This window comes from Netta rufina, assembly GCF_964035555.1.
Source record: "Netta rufina genome assembly, chromosome: 11".
Lineage (NCBI taxonomy): Eukaryota > Metazoa > Chordata > Aves > Anseriformes > Anatidae > Netta > Netta rufina.
Window position 1 is genome coordinate 11,663,830 of NC_140134.1, and position 18,453 is coordinate 11,682,282.

General features: G+C 57.3%; 1 protein-coding gene across 1 annotated transcript in view; it reads left to right on the forward strand.

Annotated features, from left to right (window-relative positions):
• The first annotated feature begins 3,062 nt into the window (after positions 1-3,062).
• Positions 3,063-18,453, forward strand: part of RBPMS2 (RNA binding protein, mRNA processing factor 2) — a 24,957-nt gene continuing 9,566 nt past the window's right edge. Inside the window, exons 1-6 of the mRNA XM_084293293.1 lie at positions 3,063-3,655; positions 14,533-14,610; positions 15,517-15,555; positions 16,090-16,152; positions 17,015-17,165; positions 17,748-17,896. Of these exons, the coding sequence (XP_084149419.1) occupies positions 3,596-3,655; positions 14,533-14,610; positions 15,517-15,555; positions 16,090-16,152; positions 17,015-17,165; positions 17,748-17,896 (540 nt within the window). The 5' untranslated portion in view covers positions 3,063-3,595. The remainder of the gene's footprint in view (positions 3,656-14,532; positions 14,611-15,516; positions 15,556-16,089; positions 16,153-17,014; positions 17,166-17,747; positions 17,897-18,453) is intronic.

The following is an 18,453-nucleotide window of genomic DNA, read 5'->3' on the forward strand; positions in this document are numbered from 1 at the left end:
TGTTCCAGAGCGTCACAGACTGGCTGGGGCTGGAAGGGACCCCTGGAGGGCTCCTGGTCCAACCCCTGCTCAGGCAGGGCCACCCAGAGCCATGTCCCTGAGGGCCTTCCCCACCAGGCTGCTCCCCAGCTGGGTGCCCCCAGCACATCCTGGGCTTGTTCTCCCCAGGGCAGGACTCTGCGCTTCTCCTTGGTGAACCTCATCAGGTTTCACCTTGATTTCTCAGCTGACGGCAAACTATTTTAATCTAAAGTACTTAAGCAGTACTCTCCCCTGGACCTACTTGATGGTTATGAGCACCTGACAGCTGAGCACCTTTCCCTGGTGAGTGCCATCACCAAATTCCCATCTTTTATAGGACACAGTGATGTGCCTGCATGGGACAGGTGGTGGGGCAGGCCCCTGTGCACATCGCACATCCCTGTGTTTGCAGAAGCAGGAGACCTGGGGGTTGCTCTGGAGATGGAAATACGATTTTCCAGCTGACAGTGAGCACTGACTGCTCCAAGCCCTGTTGGTGTTGCCTCCCAGCACCTGCCAGAGGGGGGTTCTGCCCCATAGGAAGCCACATAGAAGAGGCTGGTGGGGGTCTTCTCTGCTCTTCTCACCACTGCATCACCAAGGATGGCATGGCAAGAACACTGCCCTGATGCAGGCCTTGGCCAGACTGCAGAGGTAGACACTGTTGGACAGGAGGTGCTCCAGGGTGCAAAGTGCTGGCATGAAAACATGTTGCTGTAAAGCTTGTCCCCAACCAGTGTCACCCAGGTCCAGCTGATGTGGTCTCAGATGATGCAGCTGAAGCTCCAATTGGGTGCGGGGAGTGGAGAGCAACCCAAAGAAAAAGTCCTCAGCCCAAATCCCACACTTTTCTGGTGGACGGGCTCTCCTGCACAAGCTGCAAGCAGCAACCACATCATTTCTCCCAACTTTTGTCCACCCCTGTGAGCTTGTTGGGATTGGAGGCATCATCTTCTCCCCGTGGAGGAGAAATTGGACCAGCAGGGGCTCCTCGCTGCAGCACACGCTGCTTCACTGAAGCCCCTTGGGACAGGACAGGCTGCCTTGTTGTGACCTTGCTGGGGACATCGATGGGACTTAGGAGCCACAGGACGCTGGGACATCGGGATGCTGCCAGCGAATGCAGCTCTGAGGGGTGGCCCTGCAAGCAGGATGCTTCTCTCTTGCCCAACAACCCCACAAGGAGCTTTCCTACCAAGTGAACCACCATGCCCATGTCAGCTGGCCAAGCTTAGGCTGCCACCTACAATAAGGGACAGAAGTGTCACCTGGAAGGACCCGGGTGGTCCATCAGCTGCTCAAGCAGGCGTCCTGCTGACACCAGAGCTGTGCAGAGCTCCGTGTCTGCTCGACATTCTTGTTGCTGAGCGGAGAAGCGGCCAGCCCTGCCCGGCCGATGACCCGGCTGTGGGGGTGGAGCAGGGGCTCTCCCTTGGTTTGGCAGGGCTGGGGGAGTAAAGGTAAAAAAAATACCACAGATCAACACTGCAAATAATTGGTTTTCTTAATTAAAAAGCACTTTTTTGTTTTTCCTTCCCTCCCCCCCCCCCCCTCCTGGAGGACAGCATCCTGGCAGGGATCAGGCTCTCGGGTTTAGAAGCTCATTGCATAGCCTTACTAAAAGAAGCCACCTCCTTGCCACTGGCCACACGAGAACCACGACACCTCCCATGAAGACATGGCCTAGAGGGCACTCGCTTGACTACGGGAACCCTTGGTGATGGTGCTGGACCCAGAGCTCCTTGGTCATGCTACTGGCTGAGTTTAGGGTGAAATTTTCTTGACGAGCCTCCATGCACCCAGGTGGAGAAGCAAGTCAGGAGTGGGAGCTTGAACAGGGCACCGAACCCAGGTGTCAGCAGAGAAATCAGCTGTGATTGCACACAGCCACGCTCACACCCCTTCACAGCACACACATGAACGAAATGTTGTCCCCGAGCTGCTGCTGGAAGCAAGGCACTGGTTGGAGTCTTGGTCATGGGCTAAGTTTGATTTTGAAGTGAAATTCAGCCCTGGTGGGACAACATGGTGCTGGAGATGAGGGCACGCGGTCATGGTGGGGAGCTGGCTGTGGGGCTGCGTGAAGGAAGCCACCAACACAATCAAAAGACTGGAACATTTCTGCTAGAAGATGGAGCCACGCTCTCCTCAGTGGTGCCAGTGCCAGGAGCAGAGGCACTGGGCACAAGCTGGAGCACGGGAGGCTCCATCTGAACATCGGGAAGCGCTCCTGTGCTGTGCAGGTGATGGAGCACTGGCACAGGCTGCCCAGAGAGCCTGTGGGGTCTCCACCCACTGGGATCTTCAAAAGCCTCCTGGACGTGGTCCTGGGCAACCTGCTCTGGGTCTCCCTGCTTGGGCAGGGGTCGGAGCACTTGCACCCAGAGGTGCCTCCGACCCCAGCCGTGCTGCGATCCTGAGATTCTGTGAGCAGTGATGCTCAGCCTGGGCGCGAGAGCACTTCCAGGCGGGGCCAACCCCAGCAGCCAAGGACCGGGAGCACACAATGCTCGGGGGAGCTATGGGACCACGGGGGACAGAGTAGGGCTGACATCTCCCCTCCTTTCACCCAGCCGTGGAGCCGAGCAGGCGATCAGTGCGGGCTGAGAGCGGGGCTGTGTGCCTGGGACGCGGGGCTGCTCTTGCAGGAGGACTCGGGCTGCTGTCCTAAGGATGTGGGGCTGCTGTCCTAGGGAATTTGAGGCTGCTGTCTCAGGGATGTGGAGCTGCTGCCCCGGGGATGCTGTTCTAGGGTACAGGACACGCATCCTGAGCCCATGGGGTGCGTGCCGGGGGCTCGGGGCTCTCACGGGGGTAACGGCGGCGCTCGGAGCTGCAGCCCCGAGCTCCTCGGAGCCCCGGGGGGAGCCCAGCGCCTTCCCCCAGCCCCCGAGGGGAGCCCGGAGCGATCGGTGCCGGCTCGGGGAGCCGCCGGTCTCTTGTCTCTTTAAAAAGCTGAAGCCCGAAAGTTCATCAAAGTTGAGAAAGTTTTTCGTGGAAAAGGGAGGAGGAAAAAAAAAAAAAAAAGCAACAACAAAAAAAAACAGACCCGCAAAAAAAAAAACAAAAAACAAAAAACACAACAGAACCCGACCAAAAAAAGCCCCTGGACACCCCTCACCCCCCCGACGGCCGGGGGCGGGCCGGGCCGGGATTGGCTTTGGGCGGCCCGGGGGCGGCCCCGGGGGCGGCGGGGCGGGGGCGGGCGGGTCCCGGCCCCGCTGCTCGGTGCGCGGCGGCGGCGGCGGCACCGGGAGCGGCGGCACCGGGAGCGGCGGGGGCTGGCGCTGGGGCTGGCGCTGGGGCTGGGGCGCGTCGGCCCCGCAGCTGCGGCTCGTTGAGCTCCGCCCGGCCCGGCCCGGCCCGGTCCGGTCCTTAACAGCGGAGCGGAGCTCGGGGGTCACCGCATGTGAACCGGGAGGGCAGCGCCGCACCGCCCCGCACCGCCCCTGAGCACCGGCAGCGCTCCCCTGCCCGGCCCCGCCGAGCCCCGGAGCAGCTGTGCACCCTCCCCTTCGCCCCCTCCTTTTCTTTTTTCTCTCTCTTTCTTTCTCCCCTTCCCCGGTCCCACACCATGAGCAACCTCAACAAGGACACCGAGCACACCAACGGCGGCGGCAACGTCGAGGAGGAGGTGGGAGCTCACGGCGGGGCCGCGAACCGGGGCGTCGGGGGTCCGGAGAGCTGCGAGCGGGGAGCTCCGGAGCCTCGGGGGTCCGGGGTGTTGGGAGTATGGAGCATCGGGGTGGGGTATGGGGGTGTTGAGGGACCCGTCGTTGGGCTGCGGAGCTGAGGTCCAGCTGTGGGAGCTGGAGATCTGGGGAGTCGGGGAGCTGGAGCATGGTGGGCATCGGGGTTTTCGAGGGCAGGGGGTTCTGACTGACAGCGCTGATGTAGTGAGCCCTGGGAGAGAGCAGCCCGGTGGTCTCATAGCCTCATGGGACAGGGTCCCATGCTGCCCTGGGGGACAGAGTCCTGTTCCCAAGCCCCCATGGTTGGTGGGACCAGGCTGTAGCATCCAGGCATCACTGATGGGCTGTAGGGACAGGCAAATCTTGGTGATGAAGCCCGTGCCATGTGTGCTGGCAGCCCGGCTGGGGCTGGAGAGGGCTGGGAGCCGCCCTGGCTGCCATCCCCATCCCTTGGACACCCGTCATGAGCCAGATCCTGCACTGGGAGGGCTCTCAAGGAGGGTTGCTTGTTCATAGTCACTTGCTGAAGCACATGGAGCCCAGCCCTCAACGCTGCGGATCCACTGGCTGGGCATCAACATCATCGTTACTGCCGCGTGTTGGGGCGACGTTGGTGTGGTGCAGTTACCTCTTCTCCTCCATCTTGGTGTTGGGAAAAAGCCTGGGCAGCGTTTTGCTGCAGTCCTCCGCACCCAGCCCTGGGGAGCGGGGAGAAGCGCTGCCCCCTCCCCTCGCTCTCCTCCAGCGCGCCGTGCGCTCGCGCCGCCGCAACATGGCGCCCGGGCCGCTCTGCCACCCCCGGGGCCGGACAGACCCCGTGCACCAGCTGCCTGCGGGGCCCTTGCGACCCTTGGTGTGGAGTCCCGGGTAATGGGGCGGAATGGATGGGCAGGTGGTGGCCGCGGCTCGGCTTCTGCTGAGCAAGGCTGAGGTGACGCGATGGGACGTGGCTGTGATGCTGCTGGTGGCACGTCCCTGCCTCACTGGGCGGCACTGGTGTGTGTGAGTGTAGAGAGGGAGCACCTGGGGACCCACGCAGCTTTCTGGGTGCTGAGTACCAGCTGGTTTTCATGTGCACACAGAAGACTGAATGTGGCTCCTTGATCCGATTGTTCACTGGCCTGCAAAGCTTTCCGAGGCTGATGCCGTGTGGTGCATCACAGCTCTGGCTCGGTGGTGGCTGGGTGAGCTCGTGGTGCTCAGGGAGCCTGGCAGTGGCTTGGCCACTTGGGTGCTGGAAGCTGGTGTGCCCTTATTACATTTTCGGAGTCTGGTGTTCTCCAAGGTTATGCTTAGTGGCCGAAAAACAGAATTAAAGAGCGTGGGGCTGGCTCTGCGGCAGAGGTGTCCCCTGCTCTCCATCGTGCTGCCTCTGGCTGTGTGTGGGGAGGGGGATAGTCTGGCACACCCTGCTAGGTCTGTATCGTGGTTGTGTTTGTCACCCTGCCCCCAGGGGAGCAGAGGATGTCTGACTGTCCCGGAGGTGGCTGAGGATGCTTGGGAGGTGATGGGCTGGTGGGGGTGTCCCTGTGCCTGGTGGGGTTGCTGTTGGGAAGCCCTCCTCTGGGATCCTGCTGTCACCACAAATTACAGTGTTAGATGCTCGTTGGACTCCCCGGTGGCCACTCTGAGCCCTCCAAAGGGTTTTCTGTGGCTGAGCAGAAGCCATCCTTTCAGCAGAGGAAGCTAATGGTGACACAAGGACCAGGAGTGACCTTGTGTTCAGGGTACTGCTGTGGTTGGGGGCTCAGCTGCGTCCTGGGCTAGCCCAGATGCTTGCCCAGAGCTCCCTTTGCTATAGGTCTGTTCGCTCCCTTCTATCAATAATTGCATTTAATGCAAAGGCGACTCCTTCAATCCCAACACAAGTAGCAGGGAATGCTGGAATATCTTCCCAAATGGCATTGATAATGCTGCCAGATCCTGGTGCTGTGGATGCATCCCGCCCCAAGCCTCCTCTGCTGCTTCCTAGAGCATTCTCAGAAGGGCACTGTGTGCCCCAGATGCAGTGGTATGAGGCTCCTAAATTCAGCCTCTCCCTTTATCTAATCTGCAAGCCCCCGCACCTCGCAGCCCCTTCCTGCCCGGTGACATGCGGAGGACAGGAATGCCTCTTGCTCCTCTCTGGGTCGTTAATGGGAATGTTAAACAAACAGGGCCGAATGTCAGTCCCTGCTGTTCCTCACCCGACACCTCCCCAAAGCCGTTCCCTCCCCACTTGCTGCTATCTTCTGTTTAGTTTTCCAGGCAGCCGCCAATCTGCATGGCAGCTCATGTCCCCGCACTCCCCAGGGGCAGCGTGAGACTGGCAGCTGCCTGGGTGCTGCGTGCCCCCCTCGAGTAGCCGGGGGAGCTTGTGTGCTCACCACCTTGGGGCCTCTCCACTGGGAGAGGGGCATCTTCCCTTCTGGCCCATGGCGAGGCTGTGGTGGTACCCAGCAGTTGGAGGATGCCCTGCTCTGGGAGGCAGGAGGCTCTCAGCATCCCTGCAGCCTCCAGAAGAAGGACGGGCAGAGCTCTGGTTTGGCACGTGTAGCAAGTACTTCGTCCCTGGCCTTTCTTAGCTCTGTAGCATGCTGGGGCTGCCAGAAACATCCAGGAATGCCAGTGGTGAGCAGCCTGTGTTTCGCGCTGGGTGGCTGTAGCCCTTCATGGACTGGTGCCAGACGCTTCTTGATTTCTGTAATCTCCACTTGAGTGGACCTAGATACCTCCTACATGCGTGGATTCTAGCTCTCTGACTTGAAACAAATAAGATTAATGTGCCTTCTGAAGTCAAATGACTTTGTGATGCTGCTCTTTGCTATGTGGAGCTTGCGGGTGCAGGGGCTGTGGTCACCACTTGGTAATCTCCTTGTGCTCTGTCTGGCTGGTGATTCACTTCAGAGCTGTTTTTGTGCATCGTGCGAGTATCTTCGATGTTAGACGCAGCTTTTTGCTACTGACAGATAGTTGGCCCAGCAAACACCCTGAAGTCACCATGCACGTAGAGGGTCTGGGAACTGCAGTGTTCCCACTCCTCTTGGTCTACCAATGAGTCCCTCTTCCTGGGAGAGGGCTGTGGGAGTCTCCCTGTTATCTCCTCCTGTCCCGGTGCCCTGTCTCTGCTGGAGGAATTGGCACTGTGTGAAGTCAAGCGTGACTCCTCAGTGCTGGTGCAGAACGCTTCTGGAGCTAGAAGTTCTCGTGGGCTTGCTGGTCTCAGCCAGGTTAGGCTCTGCTGAGTCACGAAGACTGAGCTGCTTGGATCGTGGGGCAATGCTTCATTCTGCCTGTCCTGGCCCCGAGTGCCTGAAATAAAGGCTCAGGTGTGTCACCTGCTTTCTAGGAGACCCGGCCTGAGAGCTGGTCTCCTTTTCAGATCTGGAGATGAGTGGTCCCAAAGCTTTTATGCTGTGGAATTCTAGCATGGTTTGGGTTGGGAAGGACTCAAAGATGATCTAATTCCACCTCCCTGCTGCAGGCAGGGACCCCTCCCACCAGCCCAAGCTGCCCAAATCCCACCCAGCCTGGCCTTGGGCACTGCCAGGGATGGGGCACCCACAGCTTCTCTGGGCAACCTGGGCCAGGGCCTCACCACCCTCTGAGTGAAAAATTTCTTCCTTATATCTAATCTAAATCTACCCTCTTTCAGCTTGAAGCTGTTACCCCTAGTTCTATCACCACACCCTGACAAAAAGTCCCTCCCCAGCTCTCCTGCAGCCCCCTTTAGCACGGGCAGGCTGCTGTGAGGTCTCCCCAGGGCCTTTTCTTCTCCAGGCCGAACACCCCAGCTCCTTCAGCCTGTCAGGAAGCCCTGAGGTGTCTTCCCCATGTGTCCCTACATCACAGGCCACCCCTGGAAGAGGGCAGTGCCTTCTACAGCAGCAGTCACTGTTACACAGGGATGTCTCATGTGGCAGAGGACGTAAGTGGGAAGGATCCATTTGTGCTTTAAAACACCTATGTGCCACGTGGGATGGCTGGAGCTGAATCCCTCCTGTGTGCAGAATGCTGTGAAGTCCCTCGTGGTGAGGGAGCAGGGCAGAGGGATGCAGCCCCACGTGCTGGAGATGCTGGGCTGGGGCCACACTGCCATGTGTAGCTGTGGTCCTGAGGCAGCCTGGTGCGTCTGGTGAGGAGGGACCCTGGGGCAAGTGGTGTCCCTCATGCCATGAGGGCATCTGTGCCAGGTGAACCTGCCCTCAGTGTGGCAAAAGCTGAGAACATGAGCTTGGCAAGGGTACTTTGCCTGCTGTCCTGTAGGGTCCTGGCATGCCCCCTGCCCCAGGGCCTGCTGTCCCCCTTGGTTCAGCCCCGATGAAGGGTGTTGTGCTGTGATGCTTTGGGTGATGGCTGAATGGCAGAAAGTGTGGAGGTAGGGCACTTCTGCAAGCTCTGGGCTCTGCCTGGTGTGTCTGGGGCGGTGAGGACTTCTTTGGGCCTGGGGCTCCCTCAGTTGCTTGGAGATGTGGACAGGAGCAGGATGTTGACCTCTGCTGCATGCCCTATGGGAAGGAACGGTCTCAAGCCCCACCAGATGGATGTTATCCCTCTGGGAGAACAGGGAGGCAGGATGTTGGTAGGAGATCCTGCCTCCAGCCTTGCCTTGGTGTGCTCAGAGCTTGTGGGGGTGTGTGTCTGGATCATGGCTGCATTGACCATGTGTGCTGGCCTTGCACAACGCTCTCCTCTGTTCCTGAGCCCAAGCTTACCTGGGCACAGGCTGTGGCTGCTCAAAACCAAGGGACAAGTAGGACAGCCTTACTCACGTGGAAGACCTCCAGCCCTGCTGCGTAGCCCGAAACAGGCTGTGGACTGGCTGCACCTCCCAGTTTGGGATGGCATGTTCCCTGCTAAGGACACGGTGGGTTCTCGTGTTAGTGTGCAGTGAGGTCCTGGAACTTGGCTGCGTATCAAAGCTGTTGTCTTGGGAGCCAGCAGAAGCTCTCCTTCTGGGCTGATAGTCTTGCCTCTGCCTTGTTTTCTGTTTCTCACAGGCTGGCTGCCCACTTGAGGTCTTGTGGGGAAGAGTGCTGTGTGGAGGCCAGGGCTTGGTGCTGGTTAGGCTGGCATTTAGGGTCTGTTCTTGGGTAGGATGGCCTCTCCCCACTGTCTAGTAGCCTTGTCTTGCCAGAAACTGAACTAATGCAATGGTGGTTCAGTGCTGTGGCATCCTACTGATAATCCCAAAAGGTTCCCCGGGATCAGGGTGACACTCCCGTAGCTAGCATTAATAGCAGAGAGCTGATGAAACCCTTTACCTCACCATAGCTCAGGTTTTGTGGAAGACTTGCTTGGTGTTGGCCCATGGAGATGCAAAGTGTGGCCAGAAGTGTGCTGCCCTACATCAAGCTGGTTTGAGGAGAGGGTCGTGTGCCTCCAGGTGTACTCTGTATGAGTAGAGGAGATGTAGGACTGAAGGGTGCCCAGGAATCTGACTTGTGGCTGGGCAGAGACCTTGGACACATGCTTGAGGACCCAAGGGGAGGATGTTCCTCGTGAGGGTCTTGCATCCAGACCAACACCCTGCTGTCAGGGCAGGAACTTGTCTCATCTCTGTGTCTCCTGCCAGGAGAACAAATGGGTGTGAGCAGGCGGAGCTGGTCTGTAGAAGCTTTCCATGGTGCGTGTGCTCCTGAGCCCTCCCTGTGGGTGATGCCCATGGCTCCAGCTGCTGGTGAGAGGTCTGTAGGTCCCTTGCCACCTCATGGTGCCACATGGGCTGGGTGGTACCAGTGTGGAGGTGAGCATCCAGCGTGTTGTCTGCACCACTCGTGTGTCTCCTAGCCCAGCAGACCTCTTGGCCAGGTGGAAGGAAGGGGGGATGCTGTGCTGGCATCTTCCTGAGCTGGGGAGCTGCCCCGTTGGGACAGTAACCAGCAGCACTTCCTCTGCCCCTGCCACGTCCTATTCTTGGGTGCTGCCCCATTGTGCCTGGCCTTATCGGCACCCATGTGCTTCCTGCTCCTCCAGGCAGGGGCTGGTGCCTCTCCATGCTTTTCCCCTTGCTCGAGCTGCTTCCTGCCCTGACCACAGGGGTGGCTGAGCCCCGGTGGTGTCCCCCTGCCTGCCGTGGGTTTGTTGGAGAAGGGTTGATCCAGCTGGGAGCAGAGCTGTGCAGAACACCCCAGCCTCAGGGGGAGAAGTGCTGGTGCCCAACTCCAGGTCTGATCCTGCCCTGGGGCTCAGTGGTATCCAGCCCGTGAGCTGCAGATCAGCTGCCTCTCGTCTCTGTTTTCTTTATTTGGGGGGGTGTTTGTGCAGAAGAACAAAACTGCCCAGGGCTGGCTCCACCTGGAGCAGCGGCAGGAGCCCTGCAGCCCATCTGGAGCGTCCCCATCGGTTTTCAGCCCCGGCAGCAGCGCTCCTGAGCCTTCCCCTCTCTGCAGCCGAGTTCTGCACGCTTGGCTCCCCGCCTTTCCCATCCATGCCTTATAAGTCCCTGCTCCTGGGGCTGCCTGCAGCCTTGCTGCATTCCAGCAGCCTCGTGTCAAGTGGCCCCAGCCGCATCGCGGCCGCTGGGGCTCAGCAGCATCCTGGGGGCTGCAGCCCCAGTCCTTGGGGTGCTGGGTGCCCAGCTGGGGTTGCACTCCCACAGGAATAGCTGCGGTGCAGGAGGTGGCTATGGGGCAGCTTGGCTCAGCCAGAAGGGCATTGCAGGGACAGGGGATGGGTGGTGGGCTTGCATGCCTGGAGTGGGGACTGCTTTTGGGATGCTGTCTGAGCGTGTTGGGTGCTGGGCTCCCTTCCTATGTCAGCACGGCCCCAGGGCTCTGATGGGAGCTGGAGTGGTCACAGCTTTGTTAAAGCAGGGATGTGGGAAACGCAGCTAAAAGCCTCATCCTGCAGAACCTCCCCTTCTGCCTCGCTTGCTTGTGGGAGGATTTGGAGCAATCTCTTAATGAAAGCCCAGAGAACTACCAGAGCAGCCTTGCAGGAGACGGGTGCTTGTGTTTTTGCATTTTTGACATAACTTGACCCTTGCTGGGCTGCAGGGCAGCGTCTGGCTGCTCTTAGGACTCCCCTTCGAGCGCTTATTTAAAGCAGACATAGGCAGGAGATGCGGATGTACAGGACTTGTGCTGGTTGAAACTTTGGTGCTAAGCACCTGGCTGTGCTCGCACTGGGTGCGTTTCTCTTCTGGGAGATGCAGCTGTGCAAGGACGGCTTTAGAGCCTCCGAGGATCTGATCGCTAACTGGCTTTGTCCTTGTCCCTCCCTTGCTCCTGCGTGGGAAGCAGCGCTGGGATCCTCCCTCTTCAAGAGATGGCCTAGATGGTCTTGTCCCTCCTGGCACGAATCCTGTTTTCCATGGCTCTCCTCCATCTCTGCCGGGTGTTTGGACTGGGGACATCCCCAGAGGGGGCAGGGACAGGGAAGGGAGCGCGTTTTCTGCAGGGCCTCCAGCAGCGTGACCCTGCTGGGCTGTCCTAGGCGAGAGTTGCTCTGCTTCTCTGGTTGTGTGCATGGTGAGGAGCAGCTTGGGCGAGAAGGGGCTGCTCTGAGCCGCTGCCTCTGCTCTGCTACCAGCCACTTGAGTCTCAGAGCATCAGAACAAGGTGTTCCTGGAGAGCTTTCTGTGGTATCTTCTCCAAACTCCTGCTGAACATCCACTTTGGCTTAGGTACTTTCTGATCTAGCCCTATACACACACATTATATATAATATATATATAATAAAAATAATTGTTTGCCCTGTGGCTTTTCTGGCTGCTCTGTGGGGAGGCTGAATGTCAAAGTGGATCCGGTGTTTGGTGAGGCAGGGTGGGCTGATTAAAGTACCCCGTTGTGGCACCATGAGGGCTGGAAGGGTGGATGTGTCGGTCCCGGTGGCCTCAAAACCAGCAGGACTTGGGCTGCAAAGGGGCATCTGGAGAGTCCCAGTGCAGTTAATACACTGGAAGGTACTTGTCCAAAGCCTTTATTGATGCTCGTCTATATAATTCCTCCTTCTTGGACCAGGGCTGCCCACAGTGCATGCCCAATGCTTAGACTGGCGAGATGCCTCCTGCTCTCTTCCTGTTGGAATACCATAGATCTCCTTTGCTTTATGCTTGCTGCTCTTCTCCTGCTCACACCTGGTCTGAGAAATGGTCTCTGGCTTGCCTTGCTCTGTTTATAAGCCTTGAATGGGTCTCTTGCCAGCCTCAGGCCCTCCTCCCTGAATATCTTGGTCTCACTTCCCCCTGCCCTCTGCCAGATCGCTCACCAATGTGCTGAATTGCAGGGATCTTGGAAAACCACCCACTTGGTGTCATCTTTCCTAACCTGCTCCTCTGAGCAGGCCCCTTCCTTAATCTGTCTCAAGACCCTTGGGGAAACCTCACTTGCAGGTCCTGTGGCATGCAGGACTGGCCAGGCTTGCTCTGGGGCAATGCTGGTTTTTGGGGGGTGCTGTGGGTCAGCTGGGGTCCCCCTTCCAAAGCCACGTGCAGTGACAGACTGAATCTGGAGGCCAAGGGAAGCTTTGAAGCTTGTGAAAGGAGGTCTCCTGTTCCTGTCCTTGGCAGCAGCTGATGGGGACAGCATTAGGAGCTTGCCTCTGACAAAGAGCTTTCCTAGGCACCTGCGCTGCTCTGTTCAGGCTGTTGTAAGGGCTCTGAGTAGCCGACTTTCTCCCTCCCCAAGCAACTGCACATCTTCCATTCTGTCACGCCTGTCGCAAGGACTTACCCAGCCGCACATCACGGGACCATTTAGAGACCCAACAGGGATGCAGATTTCTATCTGCTCGGAAGAAACATCCATTCTGGGGGCTGAACGCACTCAAATCCTGAAATATTGAAAAGGGATGGTGCTTTCACATGGCTGAGGCACATGTGTGCCACCGTGCTCCACGCAGTCCTCCCCTGCAAGAGATGGCTGCGCGTCTTCTGGGAACGTGCAGCAGCCGCTCCACATAGCTCAGGCTTCAGCCTGAAGTCTTCGAGCTTGCTGGCTGCCACTGCCTGCTCTGTTTGGGTATGAAATAGCCCTGAGGAATGCACTGAGACCTCACCTGAGGTGCTGGGTGGGATGGGAAGACCCCAGGACTGAGCCTGGGAATGCTGGGACTTGGGGTAGGAGGGATGCTCAGTGGCTGCATCCCAGATGTGCTGGACTGGAGGAGGGCTCTGTGCATTAACGGGGGTGGTGGCAGCCTTTGGTCTCAGGTCGTGGAGAGAAAGAGGGGCAGAGCACCCCAAGAGTTGGTGATCACCATCCATCCTGGAGGGCTTACGCTGCCACTTGGGCTGATGTGATGGGTGTTGCTGACCTGGGCACAGGAGCAGAAGGAGATGTGTATTCCCTGTGGCAAAACAGCAGAAGCTTCCTTGCTTGGAGGAGTCTGGATCTGGCTACTCCTGAAGACCCGCAGGGTGTGGAGGCTGTGCTGCATCCCTCTTTTTAATTTTTTTGGTGGCCACAGCTTCCAGCCCAGGAGCAGGGCAAGAGTGTGCTGCTCACTTTGGTGGGAAAAGAGGTTTAATGAGGTGTCAGGTACAACCCCCTTCCTCTGGGGAAGGGGAAACAAAAAACTGAAGTGTGGGAGCAGAATGCTTCTGCCATGGGAACGTAACGGGAGTGTGAACTCCCGACTGGAAGAGGGCCAGCACAAGGGCTCTGCTCCTGCTGCGTCCACCCCAAATGTCTCTGGTGCAGTTTGGTGTCTCTCTGAGCACTGATGCTCTGCTGCTGTCCCATGAGCTTCCAGAGATGTCTTTGGGATTGCTTCAGTGGGTGGCATAGCCAGGTAGTTCAGAGCGAGGAATGAAGAGCTCCATCTTGTTCCTATAGTTTTGTCTTCCCTTGCTTCTGTGTTGGTGCTGGCTGAGTTGAGCTTGCGGTCTCCTGCTCCTTATTAACGACGACTAGTGTCTTGGTGACCTCTGTAGTGCATAACTTCCTTTTCCAGCTCAGTGCTGATTTACAAGAAATCTTGGCAGCTTTGTTGTGCTGCTTCCTATGGAAATAGGCTGGCAGCCAACATCTCCCAGTGCAGGGAGAAGGTGGCTGCGATGGTCTGACTGTTCAGCAACATTCTCCATCAGCCTGTAGTACTGCTTTATCTTCCTGGCTATTCATGTGAATTCTGGCGCTGTCTGTTGAAATCTTCCTCTGGTACTGGATTGGTGCTTGTACAAATGTTTGGATTTGGTGTATTACCTCTAGAGCTTGGAAGGAGCAGCGGTCTCCTTGGACTTGGTGCAACACAGCTGGCTCGTGGCTGGCTGTAGTAGGATGGACACTATGAGCTGCTTTGAGAATGACTTCTGAAAGGTCTGGGGTGGACCCAAAATCACCCTGCCAGTGATGTTCTGGGGCTCTCGCAGAAGTAAAAGATGTGCATGTAGTAGTGAGCTGGCTCACAAAATTGAGGGCTGTCTCTGAATTCGTGGCTGAAGTGAGGTGCTAGGTTGGGCTAGGGAAAGGAGATCAAGATCTAGCACTTTATGTCTGTGGGAAGAGCTAGAGAGACACATCGGGGTTGTACCAGTCTCTCCTGGAGTGGTGAGATGTTTCACCCTGCAGTAGTGCTTTGAATGGTGTACAGTCTTGTCTTAGTCATCAAGGTCCAGTCAAAGACTGGGGCTGCTGTCCACACCCTGTTCAATCCAAACTGTTCTAGAGTCTGGATTTTTGTGAAGGCCTAAATCCTCTGGGGGAAGAGGAAAAGGACTGGGTGCATCTCATCTGTGACAGTAATCCTCTAATATAGGGAAGTGTGAGTGCCTGTGAGGCCACCTTTGGTGCGAGATGCCCTGCCTCTACCACACAGAGCTCCTGCACTGTCCTCTGTATTCCCACTTCAGTCCTGAACATCTCCTTTCAGTAGATCTCATTGACCTCTCTCCTAGGTACGGACTCTGTTTGTCAGTGGTCTTCCTGTGGACATCAAACCCAGAGAGCTCTACCTACTCTTCCGACCATTCAAGGTAAGTCTTCAGGTTTGGGCTTTGGGGGGAAAGATGCTATCTTACAGCCAGCCTTGCAGAAATGACCTCTGCCAGAAGGAAGCAAGAATGAAGTGGGAAGCGAGGCCTTCTGTGGACGCTTTGTGAGCCCGTTAGGAAATGGGACTGGGGTCCTGTGGGTTGTGCTCAGCTTGGCAGCCTCCCTTAGAGCCTCTTGTTGGAATCCTGCTGTCTCCAAGCCTGATGCTGGCTGTTTGGTTAGCACTGATGCCTGACTGGACCAACCCTTCCTCTACCATTTGTCCTGACCCAGTTCCTATCCAGCCTTCACTAGATACCTCCCCTCTGGCCACACTGGGGTCTGGGATAGCATTTCTCCTCCCATGTACTGCTGCTCCCCAGGGCAGGGGGAGTGGTGGCTCTGTAGCTGCTGGAATTGGCCAGCTCGAGGTTCTGGAAGGTCTGGTCCTAATGTCCTGGAAGTCCTTCTGTGGAGTCCTTCTGTGCAGGACCTGGGAAGCTGGGGAATGAGCAGAGGAATTTGCATCAAAATGAGCCTCTTCCCCAGGAGTCCTTGTTTGCACTCCTCTAGCACAGGGTGCTCTGTGCTCCCTGTGTGCTACCCAGGCAAGGGTTTCATATTTTAATAGCTTGACAAGGAGCTGGAAAAGAGGGTTTCTTCCTGAGCGGACTAGAAGAATGGGTTAGTTGAAATACCTGCTCTGCCTGGTGACTGATTTCTCTTCTCCTTTGGGGAAGAGAAGGATGGCTCCCTGGGAGATGGGTTAATGTTTCTGCCTCTGCTGCAGACCTTGCCTTGTGGAGGGTTTGGTGCTGCAGGAGCTCCTGGAGCTGTTGCATCACTTCTCGTTTGTAGCTTGGCTCCTTCAGGAACCTGGCACCGACTCACTTTCTTCCTTTCTCTAGGGTTATGAAGGGTCACTGATCAAGCTAACATCAAAGCAGGTACCTCCCTTTTCCTTCTGCTGGATGTGCTGGGAGGGAAGGGGTGCAGATGCCACTTCACTGTCTAAAGCATTGTCTGTGTTCAGCACCACGTACCCAGCTGGGTTCTGCTCACTGCCTCCTCTCCTGATGGCCCCAAGCTCTCAGCACATGCTGAGAGCTTTCCATATTGCCTATGGCTGGCCATATTGATGGGGGCTGCAGGTGGAATGGTGCTTCAGCCTCACCAGAAAACCCTTCCATCCTAACTGAGGCAGCAGCAGTTCTGTTTGTGGGCAAGGGGGATCTCTGCTGAGGGGGCTGCTGGGGTGAAAAGTGCTCACTTGTGTAGGAATGCCAAAGCACTCTGGTGTGGTGGGAGCAGACAGAGCAGGGGTCACTGCCTCAAGCCCCTTCAAGCTCTGCCTGAAAGCCCTGTGCAGCTTCACGTGGTTTCTTCTGCTTCCTATAAGCTGTCTAGGTGAGAGAGGGTGGCAGGGTGGTCTGAGGAGTGGGAGGAGGCTTCCAAACTGAAATCAGCATTGTTTCTTCTAGCCAGTTGGTTTTGTGACCTTTGACAGCCGGGCTGGTGCTGAAGCAGCGAAGAATGCCTTAAATGTGAGTACTGGGAGGGCTGGGGGCTGTACACCCTGCAGTTACTCCACCTGGAGCTGTGGGCAGGGATGATGTGTGGCTTCCCCGCAGCACGGGAAGGGTCAGGGAGTCTCAAATTTGGTATTTGCCCACAAATACCAAATAAATGGTCCTGCAGCACCAGGCAGGCAGGAGGGCTAGTCATGTTTAGGGCTGATGTCAGTCGTGCTTGGCTTGGGGTATCTGATGCAGGGTCCTCTGGCACACTAAGCCTCAGCGAACAGGTACAGCAACACTCAGTGCTCTGTTGTGGCACATGGTGCTCAGCCTGTGGTCCTAGCAGTGTTGTGGGGCTCCAGGCTGCGCACACCAGCCTAGCTGGGCAGTGAAGCAGGCTCGCTGCAAAGCTCTGTCAAATGGCCACAAGGCTTGCTTGGTGCTGACAGCCTCATTTAAATCCTTGCTTACCAAATGTCCTGGTGGAAAGTGTCAGTTCAGCAGAGCAGGTCCTTGTCCTGCGTTCTGGACTGCCAGGACCTCTGCAGCCAGAAGGTACCTGCTCCAGAAAGATGTGTCAGAGGAGAGCAGCCTTCCCACCCTGACTCTTCCATGGCAGCAGATGGGGCACCTTTCCTGACGAGCACTACATCCCTGCTCTGCTGGCTGGCAAACTGCACTTAAAGAGCAAAGCTGAGTCCCTCATCTTGGAAGTAGTAGCCTTGGGCCAGCTAAAAATGGAAATGCAAACATGAGGTGACAAAAACTGGGTGTGTGACTGCAGGGTGATGGCCCTGATCCCCTGGTTAGGCTCTACTCCATGAGTGCATCCTGTGCTTGGATAGGAAGCCTTTCCTCTGAGAGATTCCTGTGCTTTCTTCTGTGACAGGGCATCCGCTTTGACCCAGAGAACCCTCAGACCTTGCGGCTAGAGTTTGCTAAAGCCAACACAAAGATGGCCAAGAGCAAGCTGATGGCTACACCAAACCCCACCAATATCCACCCTGCCCTGGGCGCACACTTCATTGCACGGGACCCCTGTGAGTATGCTGGGGGAGGCAGCTGGAGGCAGTGTCTGGCCCAGCCTGGGAGATGCCTGGCACTGGGAATGCTGGTGTCAGAGCTTGGTGTAGTAAGGGAACTGTAGCCACCTGCTCTGGCTGAAACCTGTCAGCATGTTGGGGTTGTAGGAGAACAACAGGCATCTGCTGAGGCTGCTGGCCAACACCAGAAGCATCGGGAGACCGGAGTTGGTTCTGGTAGCTGAAGTGGTACTGCTCAAGTGCTTTAAGCTAGGTGCAAGGCATAAAGGGCTGGTCCTGTGCCATGCACCCTCAGCATGTCCTGGTGGGGCAGGCAGCCCTGCTGAGGCTTGGTGGTGGCCCAGGCATGAAGCCGAGTGCCCCTGTGGGGTGTGGAGTAGGGATGGGACATGCTCCTGGCCTCTCCTGGCAAGGCTGGGAGGCCAGAGGAGCAGAATGCATTACCTGCATTGTATCTTAAACCTTGCTGGGACAGCAGTGCAGGGTTTTAGTTTGGGGTGAAAAATCCAGAGCCCGTCCCTGAAGCAGGCTGTTGGCTCTGGCCACTGAGAGGCTGTCACCTTGTCTCCCCCTGTCCAGATGACTTGACTGGAGCAGCTCTTATTCCAGCGTCCCCAGAAGCATGGGCTCCCTACCCCCTGTACACCACGGAGCTAACCCCAGCCATCCCCCATGCCGCCTTCACGTACCCAGCGGCCGCTGCTGCGGCCGCTGCTCTTCACGCTCAGGTGAGTTGCTCGCCAAGAACCACGCTCTCCTCTCCCCCCTTCCCCTGGTTCTTGCTCTCTCGGGGTTCTGCTTGGGCAGCTCGACCCTGGCCTCTGCACCTTGACTCCTGGGCAAAGCCTCTTCCCGGCTGCCATGCGCAGGGGCCCCCAGCCCTCAATAAAGCACGGGGCAGATGTCTCAGCCATAGCCTGTTGGATAAATAGGTGACCTGAGTGCAGCCAGAGCTCTGCGCTGGCTTCTGACCCTGCAGGTCCAGCCTTCCTCCTGTGCCAGAGGCAGGCAGCTGGAGAAAGTCAGTGCTCAATTTTTGGCCGGCTTTGGTACCCTTGGCCAGAGAACCTGGTGTGACTGCTGGGAGGATACCCTGTGTGCCAGCACGTAGGATAGCCAGGAGATGTCCTCCGTGAAGTGAAAGCTTAGCTCAGTGCTGAAGCTCAGGGGCTCAGCTGGAACCCCATGGGCCAGGTAATGCAGAAACAATTCTAAAGCTGGAGGGGAATGTCCCACAGGGGATGAGTGACCGCAGCCCTGCCACTGCAAGGAACTCTGTTCATGA